This window comes from Rhinolophus ferrumequinum, chromosome 4 (genome assembly GCF_004115265.2).
Source record: "Rhinolophus ferrumequinum isolate MPI-CBG mRhiFer1 chromosome 4, mRhiFer1_v1.p, whole genome shotgun sequence".
NCBI lineage: Eukaryota > Metazoa > Chordata > Mammalia > Chiroptera > Rhinolophidae > Rhinolophus > Rhinolophus ferrumequinum.
Genome location: NC_046287.1, coordinates 76,639,618 through 76,663,388, shown reverse-complemented (window position 1 = coordinate 76,663,388; position 23,771 = coordinate 76,639,618). Strand labels below are relative to the sequence as shown.

Here is a 23,771-nt window from a genome sequence, read left to right as displayed (position 1 = left end):
TTTCTTTGCTTTCTGTTCTATTCCCTTGGTCTATATGTCTGTCTTTACCATACAGTTTTGAAGTTTTGATTAGTGTAGTTGTGTAGTAGGATTGAAATCAGGAAGTATAAGTCCTCCAACTTTGTTCTACTTTTTCAAGATTGTTTTGGCTATTCAGTCTCCATTGAGATTCCATATGCATTTTAGGATGGATTTTTCTGTTTATGCAAAAAATATCATTGAGATTTAAATAGGGATTGTATTGAATCTGTAGATCACTTAGGGTAATATTGACATTTTAGCAATATTTAGTCTTCTGATCTTATTTATCTTCTTTAATTTCTTTTATCAGTGTTTTGTAGTTTTCATTGTAGAAGTCTTTCACCTCCTTTCTTAAGTTCATTCCTATGTATTTTCTTATGTTAATGCTACTGTAAATGGAATTGTTTTCTTAACTTCTTTTCTTGATTGTGTATTGTTAGTGCATAGAAATGCGGTTGATTTTTGTGTATTGATTTTGTATCCTGCTACTTTGCTGAATGGTATAGCATTTTAAATGGTTTCATAACTCCTAGGATGTTTTTCCTGTGGCAGATTGTTTCCAAGTTGAAGGAGGAAATAATTCTAATAGAGAAAGAACACGCAGACCTTCAGCTGCACATAGCAAGAACAGATTGGTGGTGTGAGAACCTCGGAATGTGGAAAGCCTCCATCACCAGTGGAGAGGTAGGTTTTCCTCCCAGTTAATTTTAAGAGTTTGACTTCATAAGGCAAGATTTTGTCCTGGAGAATTACGGTTGAGGATAGAAAACTTATATTTATTCTTATGAGGCTGCATTTGTCTTACTTTTCTTCCTCCATATTTTCACTCTGGTCCTCCCGTGACTGCGAGCTATACTACGTTGCCTGGTAGAGATCTAATCTCACTCCACTTCAGACAGAACTTTGTTCTTGTTCACTAGAATTGTAAGACACTTCAGATAGGAACAAGTAATGTCCCTGAATTACCATTTTATTTTTCCATTGAGGGTTGAAATCAAATGGAAAGCACTACTTGAAATTTGGAGATGAAACATTAAAAATGTGTTTCTGATTGTTCCATCCTGCTGAGCAATGTTAATTGCTCAAATGTCAGTAACTCTAAGATCTTTAATAATAAATAGTTTTTTCTTTGAATTAGATAGAAAATATTTTGCTGTTCTCAGAGGGTCTTTAGAATATACTGTATCCTTTTCTTTTATCTGTAAAAGTAATTTCATTGAAAGGGAAGATGCATTTAGGCATTTATGCTGTTAGTGTTGACTGCTATCTGTCATTCACCTTGAAACCCAGAGAGAAAGGTCAGGTCCACCATATAGTGCACAAACAACAAAATCCCGAGTAAGACAGTGTTAATGTTTTGCCTCATCATTGTTTCAAATGGCTTGTCAAATACTCAACTCTTTAGATTTGCAAGGACCTCTCTGCCCAGCTTATCTTTGTTCGTCTCTGTCTTTCTCATCCCAGTGGCTGGCCATGTACTGGGGAGGAAGGCTTAACATTCATACTCTTGAATTATTCTCTATATTAGAGAGCAAAACAAAGCACATTCTCTAAGAGCCACCCGGAAAGCGCACGCATTACATGAGAGTTTAGCCAAGTGCTCTTAGTATGTCTCTGGCACTTATTGGTACTCCCATGAAGGTAAGCTGCGGGGCAATATGCCTTTTTTGAGGGTGTTAGGGAGCAATGGATCAGGGGAGGTTGTACTTAACCTTACAGAAATACCACCATACAGAAACCCTTGATGATTCCAGATGGAGTTATCTTGAGAATGGGAGTCTAGGGAGAGGGTAGGTAGGCTCAGGGTACGTATGTCAACAGATAGTAGAGGAGGCCTGGGAGAGGGAAAGAACACAACTTCTGTCATCTCCTCAGTTTTGCCTAGAGCTGCATCTGACATGTCACAGTTTATTAAAATCATCTTCCAAAGTTAAACACTGAGGGAAGGAGGGAGGAAAGGCGGAAAAACCCTCACACGACACTTTGCCCTGGTAATCAGTCATTACTCAGGAGATTGCCGTGCCACCTGGGTACTGAAAAGATAATGGAAATGGACACAGAGGGGTCACCTCCCTGCCAAAGTTCACCAAGTAGGCCCACCTGGGAATGTGTAGATGTGTTTATATTGCCCCAGACTCTCCTGCCGTCCGATACTGGATGACCCACTTCCTAGGTGTGTGAGCCTGGGAAAGTCACTGGCCCTGTCTGTGCCTCCACTGCCGCCATCTTTCCTGAGGGGTAATAGTCCTGCCTCACAGGGCTCAGTGGGTGCTCAGTAAGTCTTACTTCTCTTTCCTTTGCCTTTCTTATTGTCTCTTTCTTTCTAATTCAATTTGTTGTACTAATTCAAGCTTAAATTCAATGTACTTCCTTTTGTTTTTTCTTTTATTTATTTGTGTTAAGTATAATAATGGCCGATTCTGAATTATCGTGTGTGTGTGTGTGTGTGTGTGTGTGTGTGTGTGTGTTTATGAATTATCTAAATTGGTAGAGGACATTATGTCTCCCAGTGTAAAATGTCATGGAAATAGAAATCATGGTTTGTTGAATTCTGAAATTAAACTGGGGAAATCCTCATCCTTCTCTGAGAGAAATTTTGGTATATGTCATACCAAAATTTGCTTGCTGTTAATTTGTTTTTTCAAGGAAATGTAGTTAGAATTTTAAGTCTGCTATGTTAGTTTTCTTTTGCTGTATAACACATTACCACAAAATTCATGGCTTAAAACAACACCCATTTATTAGCTCACAATTCTGTAGGTCAGAAGTCCAGCACGATATGACTGGGTTCTCTGTTCATTGTATCATAAAGCTGAAATCAAGATGTTAGCCGGACTAAATTGTAGTCTAGAGACGGTGGGGAAAAAATCCACTTCCAAGTTCATTCAGGTTGTTGGTAGAATTCAATTCCTGAAGTTGTAGAACTGAGGTCTCTGTTTCTTGCTGTCCTCTGGCGGTTGTTCTTAGTTCCTAGAAGTACTCTCAGATCCTTTCTACGTATCCCTCTCCATCTCGGAGCTAGCAACAACATGTGGAATCCTTCTTGAGTTTCCAGTTTTTGTGACTTCCTCTTCCACTACTGGCCAGAGAAATCTCTCTGCTTTTATTAATAAAAAGGCTCACGTGATCAGGTTAGGCCCATCCAGATCATCTCCCATCATATTCACAGTCCCAGAGATTATGCAGGACATATACACCAGGGGGAGGGGACTCTTGGAGGACACTTAAAAATCTTGCCTACCACATCTGCTCACCATGCTGTTTGCTGTTGTGTTTGTTTTGTTTTCCAAGGTTACAGAAGAGAATGGTGAGCAAATGCCCTGTTACTTTGTCATGGTAAGCTTACAAGAAGTTGGAGGAGTTGAAACTAAGAACTGGACAGTCCCCAGAAGGCTCAGTGAGTTTCAGAATTTACACCGGAAACTTAGTGAGGTATGAATACTCATGAACACAAGGTTTAGAATTACTGAGCAAGAAGAGATGTAAGAGCTCATTTCAATTTTTACCCATAAGGAAACTGATTAATCTTTCTCCTTTGCTGTTGATACTGCCAAAGTAGCATTTTCAGTCTGACATTTGGAAATTTACTCATCGAGCAAACCACCTCATCTAGTCTCAGTCCAGCAGGGCAGATAATTGTGTGATCTCCATTGTGAATGGAGCCCCAGAAAACCCCAGATCTGGAAGAGAGCCAGGGATCATTGAGTGGTTTCGAAGCTTCCAGTTGTGACCCATTAGGGCCACAGTGAAATCTACTGTGGGTGGCAGCAATAGAATGAGAATAGAAGATACTGGATCCCATCGCAAAAAGTTGGGAAGTCAGGAAAGTGTTATGTTGAAAGCACAAACTCGAGCCAGACTGCTCGAGTTTGGATCCTAGATTGACTACTTACTACTATATGACCTGGGATTTATCACTCTGTCTCTTTGTGCCTCTTTCTCCTCATCAATGAAATACAAATATTGATAGCACCTACCTCAGAGTTGTTGTGAGAATTAACGGAATAAATGAATACAAAGCATTTAGAAGAATGTGTGGCACATAGTAAACATTATTGTGTTATTATCAGTAGCAGTAGTAGTAATGAGCATTGTTTTATAGAAGGTTTGTTTCAGTTTTATATGTGTGTGTATATTATATATATCAATATATATAATATATGCATTTGCATTATGGGTTCCAAAGTGGCATGTATTTCCTGCTGTGTGTTTCAGTTAAAATGTTCGAAAGCCACTAATCTAAGTCAATTCTTTTATTTGATAGACGAGGAAAACTGATCCCAGAGAGCTGAATGGGCTTATCATAAGAGATATACATAGTGGCCAAACCAGGGTTAGAATCTGGGTTGTCTTACTTTTAATTCCTTATTCTGCCTTTTTTTTCAGGAGTTGCATCTTTTCTAACTCTCCTCCTACTGGAGGTATTTGCCCTTTACCCCAGCAATTAAACAGTTCTTCAATCACTTCTACTTTCATTTAGGTCCATTTATCTCACGCTCAGAATGAACTCTTACTAGTAAAACCCTATGGTCACATCTCAGACCTCTCCTGCAGATGAAATATAGGTTTCCTATAACCTTTACTCCTACGGTGATTTTTTTAAATCCTTTTAATCACTACTTCTGAATGCTATAACTTCTACTGGTTTTAAAAGGCTAGTGGCCAAAACTGAATGTCAGATAGGCTATGGTCACCCTAGCATTGTGAATGCAAAATATTTATTTTAATATAAGAATAAATTTTCCCAAAATTGTTGAGTCATATTGACACTACAGAAAAATGCATCGTTTGCCCTGTGGCAAACCATTGTGAAACCAAAGTTTAGTATCAGTCTAGTTGCTGATAAAAACAGAAGGAGAAAAAGAAATTTAGGAGAGATTTTGAAATAAAATGAACGTGGAAAGTAAAATGTTCTTTGAAAATCAAAATTATGCTGTAGCACTAGAGGAAACAAACCTTGTACAATTCCATGTCTGCCCCTTTGTCTCATTGTCACCTTTCCTCACCTATGGCCTGATTACTGGTTTCTTTCTTAACCTTGGTATTTCCTATCATGTGAGTTTTCACTTTTCGAAAGAATCCTTCCAGCTGACAGCTGTGACAGGAAACACCTTTCCAGGTCCCTGGTGATTTTGATCTTCCCTTCCAGTTTTCACTGCCTGTTTCATTTCTCTAAAATTTAACCCTGAATTTGGGCCCTGATTGATACATGGGTGTGTGCTGTTATACTTGAGGTGCTTTAGTGGGTTGTGTAGGAAAGGCCAGGTTTTCCTTTTCCACCACCAGAAGCACGTACATTCTCTTGTTGTTCCAAGTAACTTGTTACATACGCTCTCTTGCTGTCGCCAGGCTGGCAGGGGCACTACTGTGACCCTGATGATGACAACAGGAGTAAAAGCGGTGGCAGCCAAACTCTGCTCACTAACTTTTCAATACCACTTGATTTCATAAAGCATATTCAAATGACCCCAATGTTTGGGGGCCACCTGGAGCATTTGAAATCCACTGTCTTCTTAGTGCCTGAGGGGCAGACTGGCAGTCCTGTGGGAATTGGCATAAAGAGAACAGACTTTATTTATAGTCAGATGACCCTGGGTTCTAATCCTGATCCTCATTGTCTAGTGTACAAAATGGAATGATAATTCCCAGCTCAGAGAGCTCTTGCAAATGCCAAGCTTCTAGCACAGTGTCTGGAGGAATGTAGAACTTAATCTGCAAAGGGAAGTCTGTTTTTATTTATTAACATATTTTATTATTATTAATATACTCACATTCTGCAGGTTGTCATTAAAGGCAGTAGCTACAACCCAAGTCTGTTTTTTTCTTTCCATTGTCTTTTGTCAACTTGGACAACTTTTACAGAGATGTAAAAGTTAAACAGTTCTTCAATCACTTCTACTTTCATTTAGGTCCATGTTGCAAATAAAACACGTTCTCTTGTGAGCCAGATGTCCATACCTAGTGTATTGTACATATTGTGCAAATCCATTTTTTTTTATTGGGGAAGGGCAACAGGACTTTATTGGGGAACAGTGTGTACTTCCAGGACTTTTTTTCAAGTCAAGTGTCCTTTCAATCTTAGTTGTGGAGGGTGCCGTTCAGCTTCAAGTTGTTGAACTTTCAGTTTCAGTTGTGGAGGGCGCAGCTCAGCTCCAGGTCCAGTTGCCGTTGCTAGTTGCAGGGGGAGCAGCCCACCATCCCTTGTGGGAGTCGAACCGGCAACCTTGTGGTTGAGAGGACACGCTCCAACCAACTGAACCATCCGGGAGGCAGCTCAGCTCAAGGTGCCGTGTTCAATCTTAGTTGCAGCGGGTGGAGCCCACCATCCCTTGTGGGACTCGAGGAGTTGAACTGGCAGCCTTGTGGTTGAGAGCCCACTGGCCCATGTGGGAATCGAACCGGCAGCCTTCGGAGTTAGGAGAATGGAGCTCTAACCACCTGAGCCACCGGTCCGGCCGCAAATCCATTTTATCAGCATGACTTCAGGACTTTCCAGCTTCCGGGTATTCGTGGGTCTAGGGATGAGCTTTAGCTTTTTATCATCAAACATCCCATTTCTTCAAATTCCTTGAGCCTGATTAGACTAGGTTAGATTTTCAAGATCTTAAATCTCAGAGGAGTGAGTGTAGGAGGACGATACTTGATTTGTTCTGATTATAATTCTAAATCTCTTTTTAAGGTTAAATAAAATGTAATTTCAAGATACCAGCATTTAATTTTATCTTTTCCCCCACAGTGTTTCCCGTCTTTAAAAAAAGTCCAGTTGCCTTCTCTCAGCAAGCTGCCTTTCAAATCTATAGATCAAAAGTTTATGGAAAAGTCAAAGAATCAATTAAATAAGTTTTTACAGGTAAGCAACTCAAAACTTTTAGATATGAGAGGAAGAAGTAGTTATTTTAGGTTCAACTGTCATCATTTTAAGAGCTTGCTCATTAAATTCCTGTTCTCACAGGCTATGCCAGAGCCTCAAAATATCTTTTTGTTTTGTAATGAAAGTATACTATGCATACAAAAAAATGCCGATATGTGTTCAACTTTCTCCATTTTCACAAACTGAACACCCCTTGTACTAGCACCCCATCTGAGAAACAGAATATTGCCGTCCGTCCATCTTCCTGTCGCTGTTACCCAAACTTCTCACAACACGTTGTTTTGGGATTTTATATAAATGAATCATACAGTATGGACTCCTTTGTGTCTGACTTCTTTCACTCTATATTACGTTCATGAGATTTAACTGATAGCTCTGTGTTAGTCTAGATCATTTGTTCTCATCGTTGTATAGGTTTCTCATTGTGTGCGTCCAGTACAGCCCGTTCCTTCTGTCGTTGATGAGCACTGGCATAGTTTCCAGTTGGAGGCGATATGAAGTCTGCTTCCATACATTTCTAGTTCTTGTCTTTCGGTGAATGTACGTTGGGTAATACCGAGGCATTTGGGTTTCTAGTGGTTGTAGCAGTTTTACACTCTCACCAGCAGTGTGTAAGGGCCTGACTCTCCACCTCCTTACCCACACTTAGCCATTCTGGTGGATGTGGACTGGTGTCTCATTGTGGTTTTCACTTGCATTTCTTTCCCTGGTGACTAATGAGATTGAGCACCAGGCCATATGTTTCGGCCATTTGGATAATTTCTTTCGTGAGGTGTCTGTTCTCCTTGTGTCTAACTTTTCGTCATGTTGCCTGTTTTTTCCATATCGCTTTGTAGGAGTTTAGTGTGGATTTTGGATGTGAGTCTCCTGACAGACAGTGTGTGTTGCAAATATTTTCTCCCTTTTCCTGGATTGCCTTTTTGCTCTCTTTAATGATTTCTTTTAATGAACAGAAGTTCTCAGTTTAGTCCAATTAATCAATTTTTTTCTTTGAAGGTTAATGCTTTTTGTGCTTGCTAAGAAATCTTTGGCAAGATAGTTTCCTAATTTCCTCTAAACATTTTGTTTTTCTTCAGTCTGCTTTTAGAGAATAGACTAGACAAAGGTATGCCATCCCCAGTTGTAACCACTATTTGTTTTTTTTCCTTAGCTGGGCACTCTGTATTCAAAGTATAGGTAAGGTACTCAAACCATGGACCCCAAAGCCCTTATAGTTTTTTGGGGGATGGAACATTGCCTTGTAAAACACTTTGCCTATGCAGTAGTAGCTAGAAATCCTGAGACTTTTGATAATGGATTTGCCAAATTCTTAGTAAAGGCTACATTAAAATATTATAACCCTTGAGTCAAAAATATGGATCATAGTTAAAATAGATACATTTAAGCTAGAGTTGCCTTGAAAGTGTTAGTCTCTTTCTGTCATATGTATATATTTATATCTTTTTCTTCCTCTTTCTCTCTTTCATATACGTATATACAGATGTATACATATATACATATGTATATGAATATATTCATTATATATGTATGTATATATATTTATATATGTATATACATATATTTCCCTCAGGAAAGAAAGTAATTACACTTTTGAGAAACTTTCCAAGTTCAATTATGGCAGAACTGGAGCAGAGAATCATTAATCTTTAAATGCTCTTACAGGAGAGAATTTAAAACTGAAATATTACCGTTTTGTTGCCGATTGGAATGTCTAAGAAATAGAAAACCCACTCAGGCATAATACCTGATTAAGTCATTCAGATGAATTAAAGATCTTGTTTGTGAAACAAATATATATTATTCAAAATCCAAGATTTGTAAGCCGCAGATGTGTGGCTTTGGCATCCTCTAGCTGACTCTTTGGTTTCCTTCCCGCTTCTGCTGTGGAGGAGGGTCTCAGGCTGTCTGTTTGGTCTTCCCAGCCCTTCAGCCAGCTTTCCTGTTGTGCTGCAGAGACCGCACTCGTGCCTGCACTTTCGGGGGTGCAGGGAGGGCTCAGATGTGCCCTTGTTGGACGATCGGTGATGGAGATGGGTTAGTGAGTTCTGCTGTGTGCCAACACAAACAGCACTGGCGTCCTGCTGGTGGGTGGTGTGGGCATGACCGAGGGCAAGAGTATGTGCAGCTAAGCCAGATGAAACGGTGGTCTCAAGTGTCCATTTGTCTTTTAATCAAGAGGATTTTAAGTCAGGAAATAATGGTTTAAATTGCTTTTCATTTCCTCAAGATTTTATTTGAAAGTGCTAACTAATCAACATACTTAGGTACGTTATAGAGCAGACCGTAGTTTCAAAATATTATCCCACCAACTGCAAATAGGACAAGCAAGATGCAAAATGTTTAGTCTGAAAGGCAGATACTATTATAATAGGTCCACAGGAAAAAAGGATTCCACGGATTGTATGTGTACATGAATGTTTATATGTGACATGTGGTTCCCTACTGAGGCATACCAAGAATACAGACATTTACTGATCGAGCTAATCATTCTTGGCCGTGCCATCACTTATTTCCTATGTCATTCCTAACACGGTATGTAGCCATCTTTTCATTCCTCACGTACACGTGCCCCTGACTCCAGCCGTTTCCCCCCAGTGTGCTCTGTCCCTCTTCTGGGTGTGCACGTGCTGTGCCATGCGATGCTCGGTCAGCCACGGAAGAGTATCTTAGATCTTCCAGATTAGAGAACAGAGTAACACGCTCTGAGTGTGTGCTGGGAGGAGAGGGGGATGGATTACCATTCTCAGAGAGCTGAAAAATGACAAAATCCCAATTATACCTTGCCTCACAGACATAACCTTTGAGAACATTGCTAACTTTTCAACATACATAATATGGTTATTTTCCTACATAATAGAATATAATTTAGGCCAAAGACTTATTATGAACCTGCAGTGATTCCCTTCTCTGTATTGATTGTGTACAGTTTGAGGCTTACCATTAGTTATCATTTCCTGCTATTTTATAAAATAATGTTGGAGTGTCGATTAGCTAAAGGAAATCAATTTAGGGGGAGACTCTCTCACTATTCCTAATCCATCCTGACTTACAACTGAACATTTAATACTCTGGAAGAGGGGTAAAGGCCTATCTATTGGGCTCAGGGACCAGGGCAGGCCATAGTGACACCAACGGCCCGTCCCCCTAAATTTCCTTCCCTCCGTCTGAGGCAGAACCTGCCCATCTCAGGCCAGTCTTCTGTAGGATACGTGAAGCCAACAACCGCTGGAATGTGTGGTGCCCCTTGGACACCCCTTCCCCAAACCCGAGTACGGCGGTGTTGGGTCCTCTTGGAGGTGCTCGTTCTAGGGAGGACCATAGGATTCGTCCGATTTCAGCCTTCTTGAATAAATAGAATGTGGACATTACGGACCAGGTCCTTTTGGACTAGAACTTAACCTCTTCTCCCACCCCGATGTCTGTTACCTGAAGCACCGTGTGCTCCCCAGTGTCCCATCTCCCCCAAGGGGGCTACATCATCAATGGAGCAACATTTCCCATGGCTTTATTTATTCCTAAACTCTGTATCTTTTAATATTAAACATTTAAACCTACTTATGGTCACGCAGTTAATTTTATTGTTTTACTGATCAGTAGCACTTGCTTGTATATAAACAAACTTGACTTATATTCTCCCTTCCTCTCTCCTAAGGCCAGATAAGTGCATAAAGAATTTTAGGAAATTTCCAGTTTAAGGGCCAATAAAAACAGTTATGTAATGATGTAAACAAGCTCTACTTGGAAAATGGCAGCAGAGTGAAATAAAACTATTACCTGGCAGGCAGTGCCACCATGTGACAACTCAGTGTTCTTTTTTCAGCTGATGTACAAAATCTGAATGTAGCCATAAAAGGGTGGTCGAGTGATATCGTTGTGTAATGTGCAAATATGTAAATGAGTGGCAGTTTCAGAAGCGGTGGTCTCTGCGTCTGTGAGCTGTGTGCAAAGTAAGAATTCTTTGTTGCACTGACCAGTGCAAGCCAGCGTGAGTTCTGTTGTCTGCACAGTATCTCCTGTATGCAGAATGATTAGGGAACTCCAACCCACCAGGGAGGATGGGTTGCCATCACGATCACTGGGAATTGGTCTAATAGATTTTATTTCAGCAGGAAAGGGAAGTGGTTTTAGGTTCAGAATTATAATGAAAGTAAATTCCCTTGGTTGCCTGGGCCCGGGGCTCCCGCAGCAGACGTGTTCCCATATCGGAGTACTTAATCCTCTGTCTTCCACAGAATTTGCTTTCAGATGAAAAACTATATCAGAGTGAAGCACTTTATGCCTTTTTGAGCCCTTCTCCTGACTACCTCAAGGTTATTGATGTGCAGGGGAAAAAACCCACTTTTTCATTATCCTCATTTTTGGAAAGACTTCCTCGTGACTTCTTCTCCCATCAGGAGGTGAGTTGCCTAAAGGTGGTACCATTTTATGGACATAGTTAAGCTCATGTCTTTTTGAAGGCTGTGTGCAGTAACAGATATTTGCTGAAAGCACGCTACTGATGGGGAAAAGGCAAAGACAGCCATTTTCAGTTACTGTCGCTGTCATGTCTCGGACACCGGCATGTGCTCCCCTACAAGTCATTTGGAAGCCTTAAGATACAGAAGTGAAAGGATTAAGGATAACAAGGTAGTTGAGTGAAATGTGGAAGGAAAGTTCTTAGGAGCCCCTGTACAAAAGGTGGACAAGACAGTCCCTGGGGAAGGGGCCGTCATTATGGAGGAGCTGGAGTTTGTACTGAAGGAGGGGAGGCTGTGTTTGCAAGACAGTCAGTGGGTCATTGAGCTACAAGGGGAGGGTTTCTGCGGTGGGCGATTAGGCAGAGAGTAGGAGGGGCCAAGGACCTGCCAGCCTGAGGAGTTTAGACTTTATTCTCAGGGAATGGAAAGCCATGGAATATTTTGAAGCAGGATGAATCTAGCAGTGATATGTCGGGGAAAAGGAATGAAATGGAGACTGAAGACATTTGCCGTCTTATACTCTGGACGTCAGGCTTCCCTCCAGAGTACGCTCCTAACTCATATTTAGGCCACTTGACGCCCCTTGTTTGGCTCTACAGCGAATCGCACAAGACCATTTCCAAAATTTGCTGTCTCCCTAGTTCATTGCCAAATGCCCCTGCCTCTTCGCCAGGATTGCTTTAATAAGTTTGGACAGAAGGAACTGACAATGAAAAGGAGTGGGCTGTGTTACTGCATTCTGAGCTGGCAGGAGAAATCAGTGTATAGCACAGAGCATATCCACACCAGCATTCAGGCCTGTTTGTAAACCCGCCTCCCTCCCAAGCGTCTCGCCCACGTCTTCCCTTCGTGGCCACATGTGTAATGTCTGGCTTACCTCCAATAACTCCCATGTATTCCCAAACCCTTAGAATTTACATTGTGGCTCCGTCTCTCTGTGAAATTATTCTCTGAAGGTGAGTGCCAGGGGCTTCCCCTCAGTCTTCACCTTCTTCTACCTCTTTGCGACATTTGATGTCGCTGGACTTCTTGCAAAGCTGAGGAGTTTTAGGGAACTCCTCCTGCCTTTGTTACTTCTCAGTCCTTCCTTCTGCTCAGCCAGTCACCCAAAGTCATGTCAATGCAGGACCGTTTCCTCTCTGCGCAGCACGTTAGCGGGAACTTTCTCAGCTGTCCCCCCATTGCCTAATGCTTGCACCTTTACCACAGCAGAGCACCTGCTTGTAGACACAGCTACGGGGTATTTGTCAGCCTCCCAGAGAGCCGTGGCCCCTGGAAGTCCGGATCCATACCACCCTCGTTGGCATTAGCCTGGCGCCTGGCATAGAATGAGTTTTGAACTGAAACTTGCTGATATGCAGATCCGGAAATGAGACTAGCTGAAGTACAGAATAAAAGCTTGAATCAGAACTTTAAAAATAACTAAATTACTTTAAAATATACATGTTTTTAAAAACAGTGAATTCAAAACCATTTGAGTTAAAATCTACTTAGTATTTAAAACTCAAAATGGTTAGAAAACTATTTTTGTTGTCTCCTAATTCACTCCTTGTTAATACAGTGACAGAAGTTTTTCAAAATTACTTTAAACCTTGTATAAGGCTTTAAGATCATGCTTTTCCCTGAGGTTCGATACATCTTGCCTTCTATATTGAACATGCATAAATATCTGCATGTAGGAAAGTTGGGGGATTATGTAAGGTTGAAATATGAGCACATAATTTGGAATTTACACGAAGGAGGAGAACCACTCTACCAACTTTCAGGTAAACGACCTGCTTCCTATTGTTTCTCGCTACCCCCAGGAGGAGATAGAGGAGGACAGCGACCTGTCAGATTACGGTGATGATGTGGATGGGAGGAAAGACGCCTTGGCTGAACCATGTTTCATGTTGATTGGGGAGATTTTTGAACTCCGAGGAAGTAAGCCTCTTTGTTATTACTTAGTGGTGTTTTCGGTTAAGTGGTTATACCCACACACATTTAATATCCCTTTATTCCTGAATCGGGTATGTATTTATATTCATTCATTCATTCAGCAACTACGTCTAAGTGCCAACCAGATACTATGGTAGGTTCTGAGGATACAACCCTAAGAGATATCATCTCTGTACTCATGGATGAGGGTCCTGATTTGTCCCACACCACGTTCCTCTGAATAGAGAAAGGGAGAATGCCGTGAACTCCTTTTTATGTGACTTAGCCTAGTCTCGTTGCTTTATCACCAGAAGGTATGAAGAAGAGTTTTGCATAGCAGAGGAAGTGCCCTGCAGTTAAAGGTGAGGTTGGGTGTTGTTGAGGTAGTATTCTGGCCAGGCACACAGAAATGCCTCAGCCCTGCTTTTCAACCACTTTTATTTCCCTAGAGGAGCGGTTATCCGTGGAGGGGTGGGGGAATACTGTCCCCTAGGGGACACTTGGCAATACATATCTGGAAACATTTTTGGTTTTCACAACTTGGGATGGTACTACTGGCATCCAGTAGGTGAGCGCCAGGGACGCTGCCAAACTTCCTACAATCCGCAGGTGAGCCCCTCACGACAAAGACAGCCTGTCCCAAATGACAGTAGTACCCAGGTTGAGAACTCTTACCTTAGTCATTCTTGAGGGAGATATACTTAGAAGAAACATGAGCAAAAATAGGATCAAGATACTGTTTTGTTAAGACCTACACAGGTGCCTCTCTCCTGAAGCCAGTACTTGATTGAGTGAAAGGGCAAACTGTACGACTTGGCTTAGTCTTGAGTCCTGAATAGGACTCAGCTCACCCACACCTTCCACAGCCCCCAACACTCTTAAGTCGTGAGACCAGTATACTTGGTTATACCTGGGGCCACAGCATCAGCTAGAGATACGGTGGTGCCTACAGGCCCAGCCAACCACCCAGAAGAGGAAGCACGTGAAAGGAGCAAGTGTTCACAAGGCATAGTAATGCCACCAACTAGTAAAAAGTTGCCCTGTGACTATCCTGGGCTCTGTCCACTCATGTTAGCATCTTTTCCCCTGGGGCAAAGGAGGTGGGGGCCAGGAGGCGGTCTTAATAGGAAGTGCAGCTGTGCATCCCTTTTTATTTATATTTCCCTCAACATGTTACTTAAAGAATTATTAGCAGATGAAGAAATTTCAAGTGCTCTTATAAACTCAAGCATGTCTGTGTGTCTTTTAATCCTCATTATCTACTACAATGCCTGAACCATAGTAGGTGATCAATAAAATGTCTGGGTGCGTGCACTGAGGAATGAATAGGCGAGGAAAGTTTAAGTGCTGGAATTATTTTGGTCATTGAACTGTTTCTTTAACTAAGCCGAAGCTAAAACAATCAGCAGACACTTTGGGAGCATATGCTTTTGATACAGTTCTATAGGGGAAACAAAAACATACTGATGTAGATTCTTCCTTAAGTGAATTTACCATATAAGGGTTCCAAAAATGTAACTCACATTAAGCAATAGATAGAAGCAAAAATGTAACTCACAATTCAATTTGAAACTACAAGCAGAAATTTATATATAAGGATGTTCCCTTTAGCAGAATTTCAATAATAAAAAAATTGGAACTGAGCTAACCTTTAAGAAATTTAAGAAATATCCATATGAGAGAGTCTTATCCACATATTAAAGATCCTTTCAGATGAAAAAGCTATAGCTGTCCCATAGTTTAGACACTTTAAGATACATACTGGTGTTCAGCTTGGTTCAGCACAGGCAGAACACACTCGTGCTCCACCCTAACTCTGACTCTTCCTCTGTGAAATCCAGCCCATTGTGAAGCCTCCCAATTTCCCATAGAGTTGACAAAAATGAGGAAGCACCATCTTATCCTTGTGTCAGTGTGTGTTCTTTGCGGTAAAGAGATTAAGAATTGTGGTGGAGGTGGCAGAGCCATTTAGGGCAGACGGGGGGCTCAAAATCCTATCTTTGCAACATGCATTTCCTCCATCACATGCCTGTTCAGAAGCATATTTAGTTTTGCTAGTGACATTTCAGAAGGGAAAAAATAGAACATTTTAATGAGATGTGATATCTTTGCCATCAGCAAAATCTAGTATTGCTGCAGCTGCCTGTGTGGCTTTGAACAAATGAGTCCTTGGAAGGAGTAATGGGGCTTTGTATGTGGAGTGGGGAAGGACAGGAAAAAGTAGTAGAGTCAGGAGGTATCAGTGATGGGAGAGAATTTGGAGCACAACCATTTTTGGTTCCTGCTCTAGTTCAGTGTACAAAATGGGACTGGTAATAATACAGTCCTTTAAAAAATGTATAACCAGTCACTCCGGTGACAGGCATTCTTTCGAGAATTGCACATGTCCTCAGACCTTCTGGGTATGAGCTACCCCTCTCTTGCCCTACAAAGGCAGAGTGAAGTTATCAGCACTGACAGATATGCTCCTCAAGCCTAAATGCCAGCCTCAAATGAACAAGTCTGCAAGCTGGCAGCGTGCTCTGAATTCCATAAAAAATTTAAGGCACTTTTAAGGCATGGGCCCAACTCTAAGACTTGACTCTTGAAAAATTTAACAACACTACTTTAACTTGACATTTAGATCTACTTAAAAAGTTAGAAGTGACCTTAGGATGTTTTAAAGTCTAGTACCAAGTCTATGGGAATTGTTGATTTTTGTTTGTGTGTCTTCCCTTTATAGAGGTGTTTGACAATTTATTCCTTTAGGTTTTCTTACTGGTGCGGGAACCATGAAATCTTGGCCCCATTATAGTCAAGTCTGAATTCCTCATGTGCTCATGTGTCAGTAGCTAAACATATCAGTGAATACAGGTGAATACATAAGTGGAAAATTGGGTTTAGAGTCCAATTCGCAGTTCTAAAACATCCTCACAACATTTCTTTGCCTTCTTTTGGTTTATATTCATATTCTATACCTGTAAAAATGTGTCTCCAAGTCAATGATAAAAGTTTAGATCTGTAGAACCTTTCACAACGCTCTTTCACACAAAATACTGACAACTCTCAGAGCAAAAGAGGCACATGTTAACACTGTTCCTTTGCAGGTGAAGAAACCGAGGCCCAGAGAAGGTAACTTATGCTCAGCTCTAGGCAGCGAGCAGACAGGGAAGTGCTGAATTCACATCCCCCCCCAGGAGCCTGGCTCTTTGAGGTTCACCTTTCCTGCAACAAAGGCATGAAGTACATAAAAGCACACGATGATCTACAAACTGCTATTCAAGTGGGAGCAGTTAGGCCCCATCAATTCATTAATATTTCAAAATATTTGTCAACAATTCACTACACATCTCTCATTCAGAGGAATGTGTTAGAAAACTGGTTTCAACAAGCCAGACAGAAAAATCTAAAATGGGAATTGTACTGTCTGCTAAGTGGAAAACAGATAAGTTGTCAGTAACTCAGGCACAGACATGAAGGAAAAGATTATTTCCACTTGCTAGCTCAGCTGTTGCTTAAGCATTGAAAAGCAGTAAAAAACTCTCAGGTCTTATCTTACCAGTTTCTCAGTAGCAAGTGAAAGTTTAGTCAGAAGAATTTTCTTGGGCAGAAGTTTGCTAACCTAGACCCAAATTCTGCAGATGTCATAGCCGTGGCTTGGTGTCAGTACTCAGATTGAGTTAAGTGGTAAGATTTATGCTTTCGCAGCTATGAAAATGTCATAATTGTGGTATCCTGTGATAATACTTTTCCTCTGGCTTATATTTTAGTGTTTAAATGGGTGAGAAGAACATTAATTGCTCTTGTTCAGGTCACTTTTGGAAGAACCATCAACAAGTGAGTTGCACAAAATTAATATTTGAATTCATGCCTACTCTTTGCCTTAACAGTCAAATTAACCTATGGTGTAATAGCCACTGATCCCTCTAAAATGAAGGTATTTTGCTTTCTCTTCTTGTTTCTGATTCTAAGATTGGATAGGGATACAGATTTCTGATAGAATTTTTCCCTCAGAATGCATGATGGACTAAAAGCTTGGGCTAGTTCCACCATTCTGGTTGATGAGGGTCAGAAGATTCCATCTGTAAAATTCTCTTTTGATTATGATAACTTGTGTTAGTATCTTGGGTACAGTGTTTGTATGTCACATGATAGAAATGAAGTTAAGGCTTAGGCTTTAAGCCAAATGGAAGTATCATGAGCCTCACATGGCAGCTGTTTACTTGGAGGGAAATGCAAACCATATGTACAAAGAGTGCCAAAAAAATGTATACACATTTTAAGAAAGGAAAAAACTGTATTAAAACTGCAATACTCAAAATATACTGATAACAAAAGATGAATGCAAGTCATGTGTGTACGTTTTTTTGGCACCCCCGGTATTTTTTAGAGTTGAGTAACGTTAATTCTTTTTGTTAGTTAATATCCAGGTATCCATCAGGGTTGTGGGCGTATCTATCAGATAACACTACTATAAGCCATTATATTCTAATATTACATTATCCATATACTTAAAACTTTAATTCCATACCCAGTATTCATCAAGAGATAAAGATATCTTTCTTGCACAATAAAAATGCAAGCCAACTGCTAAAAATAAGGGGAGAAAATCACTTTTTTGTACAGCAGCTATGTTTTAAGATGAAATTAATCAGATTTTTCCAATTGAAAGACTAACTGTCAAACATGTATACAAAGTTAATGTGATAGCTTTGTCATATAAATCTTACAAATTTTTATGGGAAACAAAAAACATGTTATCTTTTTATTCATTAGCAAATAAAATATTTTCCTTATTATCATAAACAAAAGTTTACTTCTATTTATTTCTACATTTGAAAAAAAAATGGTGTTAGTGATTTCTTTGAGTTAATATCAAGGACTTTTGTTTTAATCAGGAAAATGGCCTGTTTAACATAGTTTTAATCTAGGGCAAACCTCTTAACCTTCATATTGACAGACCTTGGATAAAGAGATTTCCAAAATGGCCCTATTTTTCTCAGTACTCCACAGACTTGCTAATTTATTTTCTTTCAGTTTCAGCAAATCATTCATCCTTTCCTTGCTCCTGTTTACAATATTGGCTCTTAATTATAAAATGAGCAGCTGCAGTTTGTGAGTGGTGAATACATTTGGCAGTTATTTTCACGGGGTTGGAGGAGAGGAATCATGTAAAGTATTATCAGGCTGTATGTTTCAATGGGCTTTTGACCAGGTAGAGGAATTATGGAGCTCGCCCAGCCCTTTGCTTTTTTGCATTTAGCAGATGATGAAACATCATAAAAATAAGCAGCAGTACAATATGTGCCTCTTGCCTATACCAACTATAATTCCACATAATAGAATTGCTTCAAATCTCCCTATGGTTTTGGCTAATAGAAAGTCAGACCTAAACTGATAGAAAATACTTAGGTGATGGCCTTTGGTAAGAGTCATTTACATAATTTTAAGTTGCAAATTGAAGTTTTCTTACTTCATTTCTTCATGTAATGCCAGTGAGTAGCCTGAAAGCAAGACTACAGAAAACACAAGGTGGCTGCCTTTTTATGTAGATTTTTCTTAGGTGGGCAGGCAGGTTGGCAGGTTCTCTCTTAAAACATAAGTCCCATTAAATTAATAAAATTATTTTATTTGGTCTAGATATGAATTGCACAGTTCTAAGCAATATGGGAAGTATGTTAGGAGACATGCAGTTACAAACAGAATTAACATAGTTTTGATTCACAGAGTTTAGACTTCAGTAGTGACTGGTCACTGTGCAAAGTACTAGGCTTAAAACATTTATTTCAGATACTATTTCTAAAAACTTTACATTGTCCCTTTAAAAATATGCTTAAGACGTCAGAGTCTTAAAGGGCTTTTTAATTTATTATTATTCATGAATTGAACTTGAAATTTCAGGTCTTTCTGTTACTAACAGTCTAAAATGAACCCTTTCCCCTTTTCAACAAAGAGACTTCCTGCTTCCAACCTCACAACAACTGTTGAGCTCTTGGAACAGCAGAAATCCTATAGTTAATTAGAATTTGACTAATAACTAATGAAATAGGGTTGTGTGGAAGATCTGGGTAATCAGATAAAAGCCATTTATTTATAATTGTGCAAGTCAAATGTCTGCCCCATTTGCATTCCCATGGAAATTTGCAATGGCTAGACAGCAGTGTATGTTTTCAGTCCTTCACTTTGTGGTGAGAAGGTAGTCCTTTTCCCTTTGCTTTGTGAGCATGTGAGATGTGTACCCTGGGTCAGAGGAGTCTGGCCAGCATTATCTGCCCTAGCAGCAACGGGAGACAGCTAGGGAAAAAGCTTGGTTTTTCTCCCAGGACTTCAGGAGGGTTTTCCAGACCACTTCTAACAGTCCTTCAATGGATTTATATTTTCAGTTGATACCACTTCATGGAAAAATTCGTATATTAAGTACTGTGCACAGTTAGAGTAGTTGCAAGCTTCAAACAAATCAGTCAGTCTCCTCTCAGTTCTTGTCTTTACAGATTGAAAGAGACTGCATGGCAAATATTAAATTTTTGGAGAAGTCAGTACCAATGAAAATGTAAGCTCCAGGAATGAATGGTGATTCAGTATTACCAAAACAAAAAAATGACTTTCAGAGCCAGGGTTTAAAAATACAATTCCTAGTTTATTAATCTTTTAGACCAGGCTGTATCTTAACCTACCCATTGTTAAAAAACCTTTTGAGAATAGAGTATAATATTTTTTAAAAACCTCATCCAAGAAATATTTTTCTCTTAAAAGACAAATTCGGGACACAGTGAACTGGATTTTCAGTGAGCAGATGTTGGTTTACTACATCAACGTTTTCCGGGATGCTTTTTGGCCAAATGGGAAATTGGCACCACCAACCAAAGTCAGAAGTGAAGAAGAAAGTCAGGAAACAAAACAGAGAGCTCAGCAGAAGCTACTTGAAAACATTCCAGGTGAGGCCTGAGTTCTGATCTTGAAAAAGTACCAAGATAAAAAAAGGGAATATTAGCACTATTAAGGCATTTTTCATTTTTATTTCTCAGGAAATACTGTTTACAGTGAAAAGAAAAAGATCACATTTTTTTCTTTTAAATCATGTCTTGCCCCTTGCTAAGAGATTATACTGATTATCTTAATAAGAACAGTACTAGTTATAATCCTTTCTTTTAACTAGAAGAATGTTTTAGAACAGATAGTAAATTTTATGCTTTAAAAATCATTCTAAAGTACAGTGTTTTGAGAGCTTAATTTTTAATTAGGTAGCAATGTATTTAAAATTGTGTTTTGTATAAATGCCTTATGTAAAAAATTCTGGAAAAACTTATTTTCTCTTCAAATGTTTGACAAAACTGATCATTCATATTCCTCAGGCCTCGGTGTCTTTATTGTGTATGTATCATGTAATATGCAATATGCACTTTACCAATAACAGCACAGAATATAAACTTAATTTTCCAGATACTCTTCAGAGCCTTGTTGGACAGCAAAATGCCCGTCATGGTATAATAAAAATATTCAATGCACTGCAAGAAACAAGAGCCAATAAGCATCTGTTATATGTGAGTAATTTCAAGCCTACCAGAAGGTTAACTATGTCTTTAATTTTACGTTTCTATTCACAATGAGGGTAGATTTTAATTCTTTATGTTCTTAATCATTCTTACTACTTGTAACTCTGAACCCATTTTCTCTGCTTCATTTCTGTTTGTTCAATTTGGTGGGGGAAAAAAAAAGAAAAGAAAAAAGTACCCTTGGTGGATGCATCATTCTCATTCTCTCATACTGTTGTTTGTCTCTCTTAACTTTTGACGTCTAACATTTCTGCATGGCTGCGTGGTTTTCTTATTTCAGGAAACTGTTTCCCAGTCATCTGATTATAGTTAGCAATGTTACATATTGGTGATGGTTTGATAATTGGTTAACAGACCATGAAATAACTATTAATTCCATTTGTTTGAGAGTAACTTGCTCACCAAGCATAATCTCAAACCTAAAATTGGCCTTTTCTTTTAAATGTAGATATTTGAGTAAACCCTTAGAGAAAAAACACATTTTCCTACTCTTTTTTTTCTTTCTTCTTTTTTGGTTCAGGTGCTGATGGAACTGCTGCTAGTTGAATTGTGTCCTGAGCTGAGAGCTCATTTAGATCAACTTAGAACTGGTCAAGTTTGAGACTGCACAAACAAACCACCAGAGAAATGTCTGTACTAATAGACATGAAACATTTTCCTCTTTTCCACAGAGGGCTTGACTGAGAACAATATTATTTTAGTTACCTCTCTCTAGTTTTATGTGAAGTAAGCAGAATGGCGGTGGGGGGACTTGACGCTTCTGTTAATAATTGTTTTTTATTTTAATAAGAATATAAATACTTTAAAGTTCAACATACTGATTGAAATACAAATGTTAATATGTGATAAGAACCTAGGAAATATTTTAAATATTTATGAAAACAGTTTTGTTTTAAAATGAAGAACTATGAATATTGTACAGTTAATTTCCTCACTGAGGATTATGAACATTCCTATATTATCTCATGTGTATTGAAGAACATTGTTGTGCGATGCTTTGTGTAAAGTCATTGTGAAAATTTTATTGTGTTTATTTTTACCAAAGATTTCCCATAGTTTAAAGCATTTGAAGCAATAAAATATAAAAATGAGTCCTAGAGCTCTATGATGTTTAAGATGTTTATATCTCAAAAAAAAAAAAAAAGAGGTTGAAACACTTCAGGCAGTTCAAATATTTATCAAGTGCCTTTTATGTAGAAAACATTGTACATGTAAGTACTTCTGCAAAGAAATATAAAGTCTGTTGCCTTTCTCCAGACACAGAATTAATATATGAAAAACAATATATTTAATGTGAATGAGAAGAGCCAAATTCATGCTTGAGATGATGCATTCGGGAGGTGGGATGGGAGTTGAACTTTGAAGGAGGGGCATGAATGAGATAGGAAAACAGAAAGAGGAGGGAAGTTAACTTCAGGGAGTTTGGAGACATGATTGTTTCGAGCCTTGTGGACTAGTGAGGGCATTAGGTGAGATCCAGCGTACAGACGTTGTTTTGGTATAAATAGTCGCCCCATTATTAATGGACAACTCAGTCGGTTTTCCTGAGTTTCACCATCTATTATGCAGTGATAATAAAGCACTCTCCCTTCTCTGACCCCCAAGAATATCGAAAGCAAGACAATTAATAGACAGAAATTCAGTTTGAAATCCAGGAAAGAAAAATATTGTATATTTTAAAGTGGTATTGATTATATCATTGATAGATCATACCTGTCAGGTTCTTGATATGAAACATAAGTTCTGAAAGAAATGATTAAAAATTAGGTATTCTTTGGTATTCTTCTAGTTTCAGCTCTTTGATCCTTTTTTTCAAACCAGGATATTTGACACTTCAGACAACAAACAAGATGGCTGTTCAGACAAGATGGCTTTTCTACATAGGAACGTAGAAAAGCCTTCAGACACAGAAAACTCATCACCAAGCCCCAGAAACTCATCATAATGCAGTTTCTGGAAATGTCCATCTTATGCATAATTAAACTATAACTGTTAAGTTTATACTGCAAATGAGAAAAATAAGTATATTGATGCCTATATCTTTAAGATAAATTCTCATTTTTCATCAGATATCTTCTATGAGGAATCTTACTGCAGTTTTGACTTTTTTTGAAAAAAGGTTAATGATCGGGAAGCCTCAACTCACTTCTATTAAGACTGACCAACTGTACTCCCAGATCAAGGTATACACCACGGTCTGCAGCAGTGGTAGTTTGCAGGAGCTCACCTCTGCCAGAAGCACCAGCTTTATGGTAACTATAGTAAACAGGAATTTTAAATTCTGTGTCGGATTCACTGAAAACATTTCAGCATAGCATGTTACCATATATAACACATACCAAATTCCTATGTTTAGGATTTCGTAGACCTGTATTCTAATGGCAATTTAAAACATGCTCTTCACTTTGGGATGAGGAAAGATAGCAGATCTGTTAACACTATGCTATTAAAGTCAGCACACACTGATTGGTTAAATTTCTATTTTAAGATTCTTAAAGAAAGGTTTAAGCAGAGCATCTGAGATCTTGCTCCCTGGCATATGTTGTCAGTTTGGCTCAAATAAACTATTATAAAATTTTTTTTTAAAGAAAAGGAACTGGTTTAAGTGTGGAAAAGAGAATACTGGTTGTGAATTTGGATCTTCCGCTGGTTGAAGGAGTGTTGGTATAGGATGGTATTAAGAGAACAGGAGCAAAGCAAGTGGGCTTGTATCGTAGAAAGGTTAGGATTAAGTTAGCTATTATGATATTTTACAATGGCTCAACATACTGAAACATGTTGCTGGGGGAGAACAGAGTCTTTAAAAGGGAGTGGTTTTCAGAAATGGTTTAAGTGTATACTTTTATTTAAGAGATTTAAGGGAGAAATATATGACCAGTTGAGGGAATGTCACAGACCAAAGTCTGTTGAAATTTCTTCCTTTTATATAAAAACAAAATGAAACTTAGGCAAAACAGAATATAAAACAAAAGC

General features: G+C 39.1%; 1 protein-coding gene across 3 annotated transcripts in view; it reads left to right on the top strand.

Annotated features, from left to right (window-relative positions):
- SNX25 (sorting nexin 25) overlaps positions 1–21,895 on the top strand; it is a 100,138-nt gene extending 78,243 nt beyond the window's left edge. For 2 of the 3 annotated variants that reach the window (XM_033104604.1, XM_033104606.1), the window contains 9 exons: positions 574–705; positions 3,313–3,453; positions 6,758–6,871; positions 11,125–11,289; positions 13,155–13,272; positions 17,016–17,082; positions 19,999–20,180; positions 20,686–20,786; positions 21,319–21,895. In XM_033104604.1, the coding sequence (XP_032960495.1) occupies positions 574–705; positions 3,313–3,453; positions 6,758–6,871; positions 11,125–11,289; positions 13,155–13,272; positions 17,016–17,082; positions 19,999–20,180; positions 20,686–20,786; positions 21,319–21,399 (1,101 nt within the window). In that variant the 3' untranslated portion in view covers positions 21,400–21,895. The remainder of the gene's footprint in view (positions 1–573; positions 706–3,312; positions 3,454–6,757; positions 6,872–11,124; positions 11,290–13,154; positions 13,273–17,015; positions 17,083–19,998; positions 20,181–20,685; positions 20,787–21,318) is intronic. The other variant, XM_033104605.1, reaches the window with a different exon arrangement.
- Positions 21,896–23,771: the final 1,876 nt, after the last annotated feature.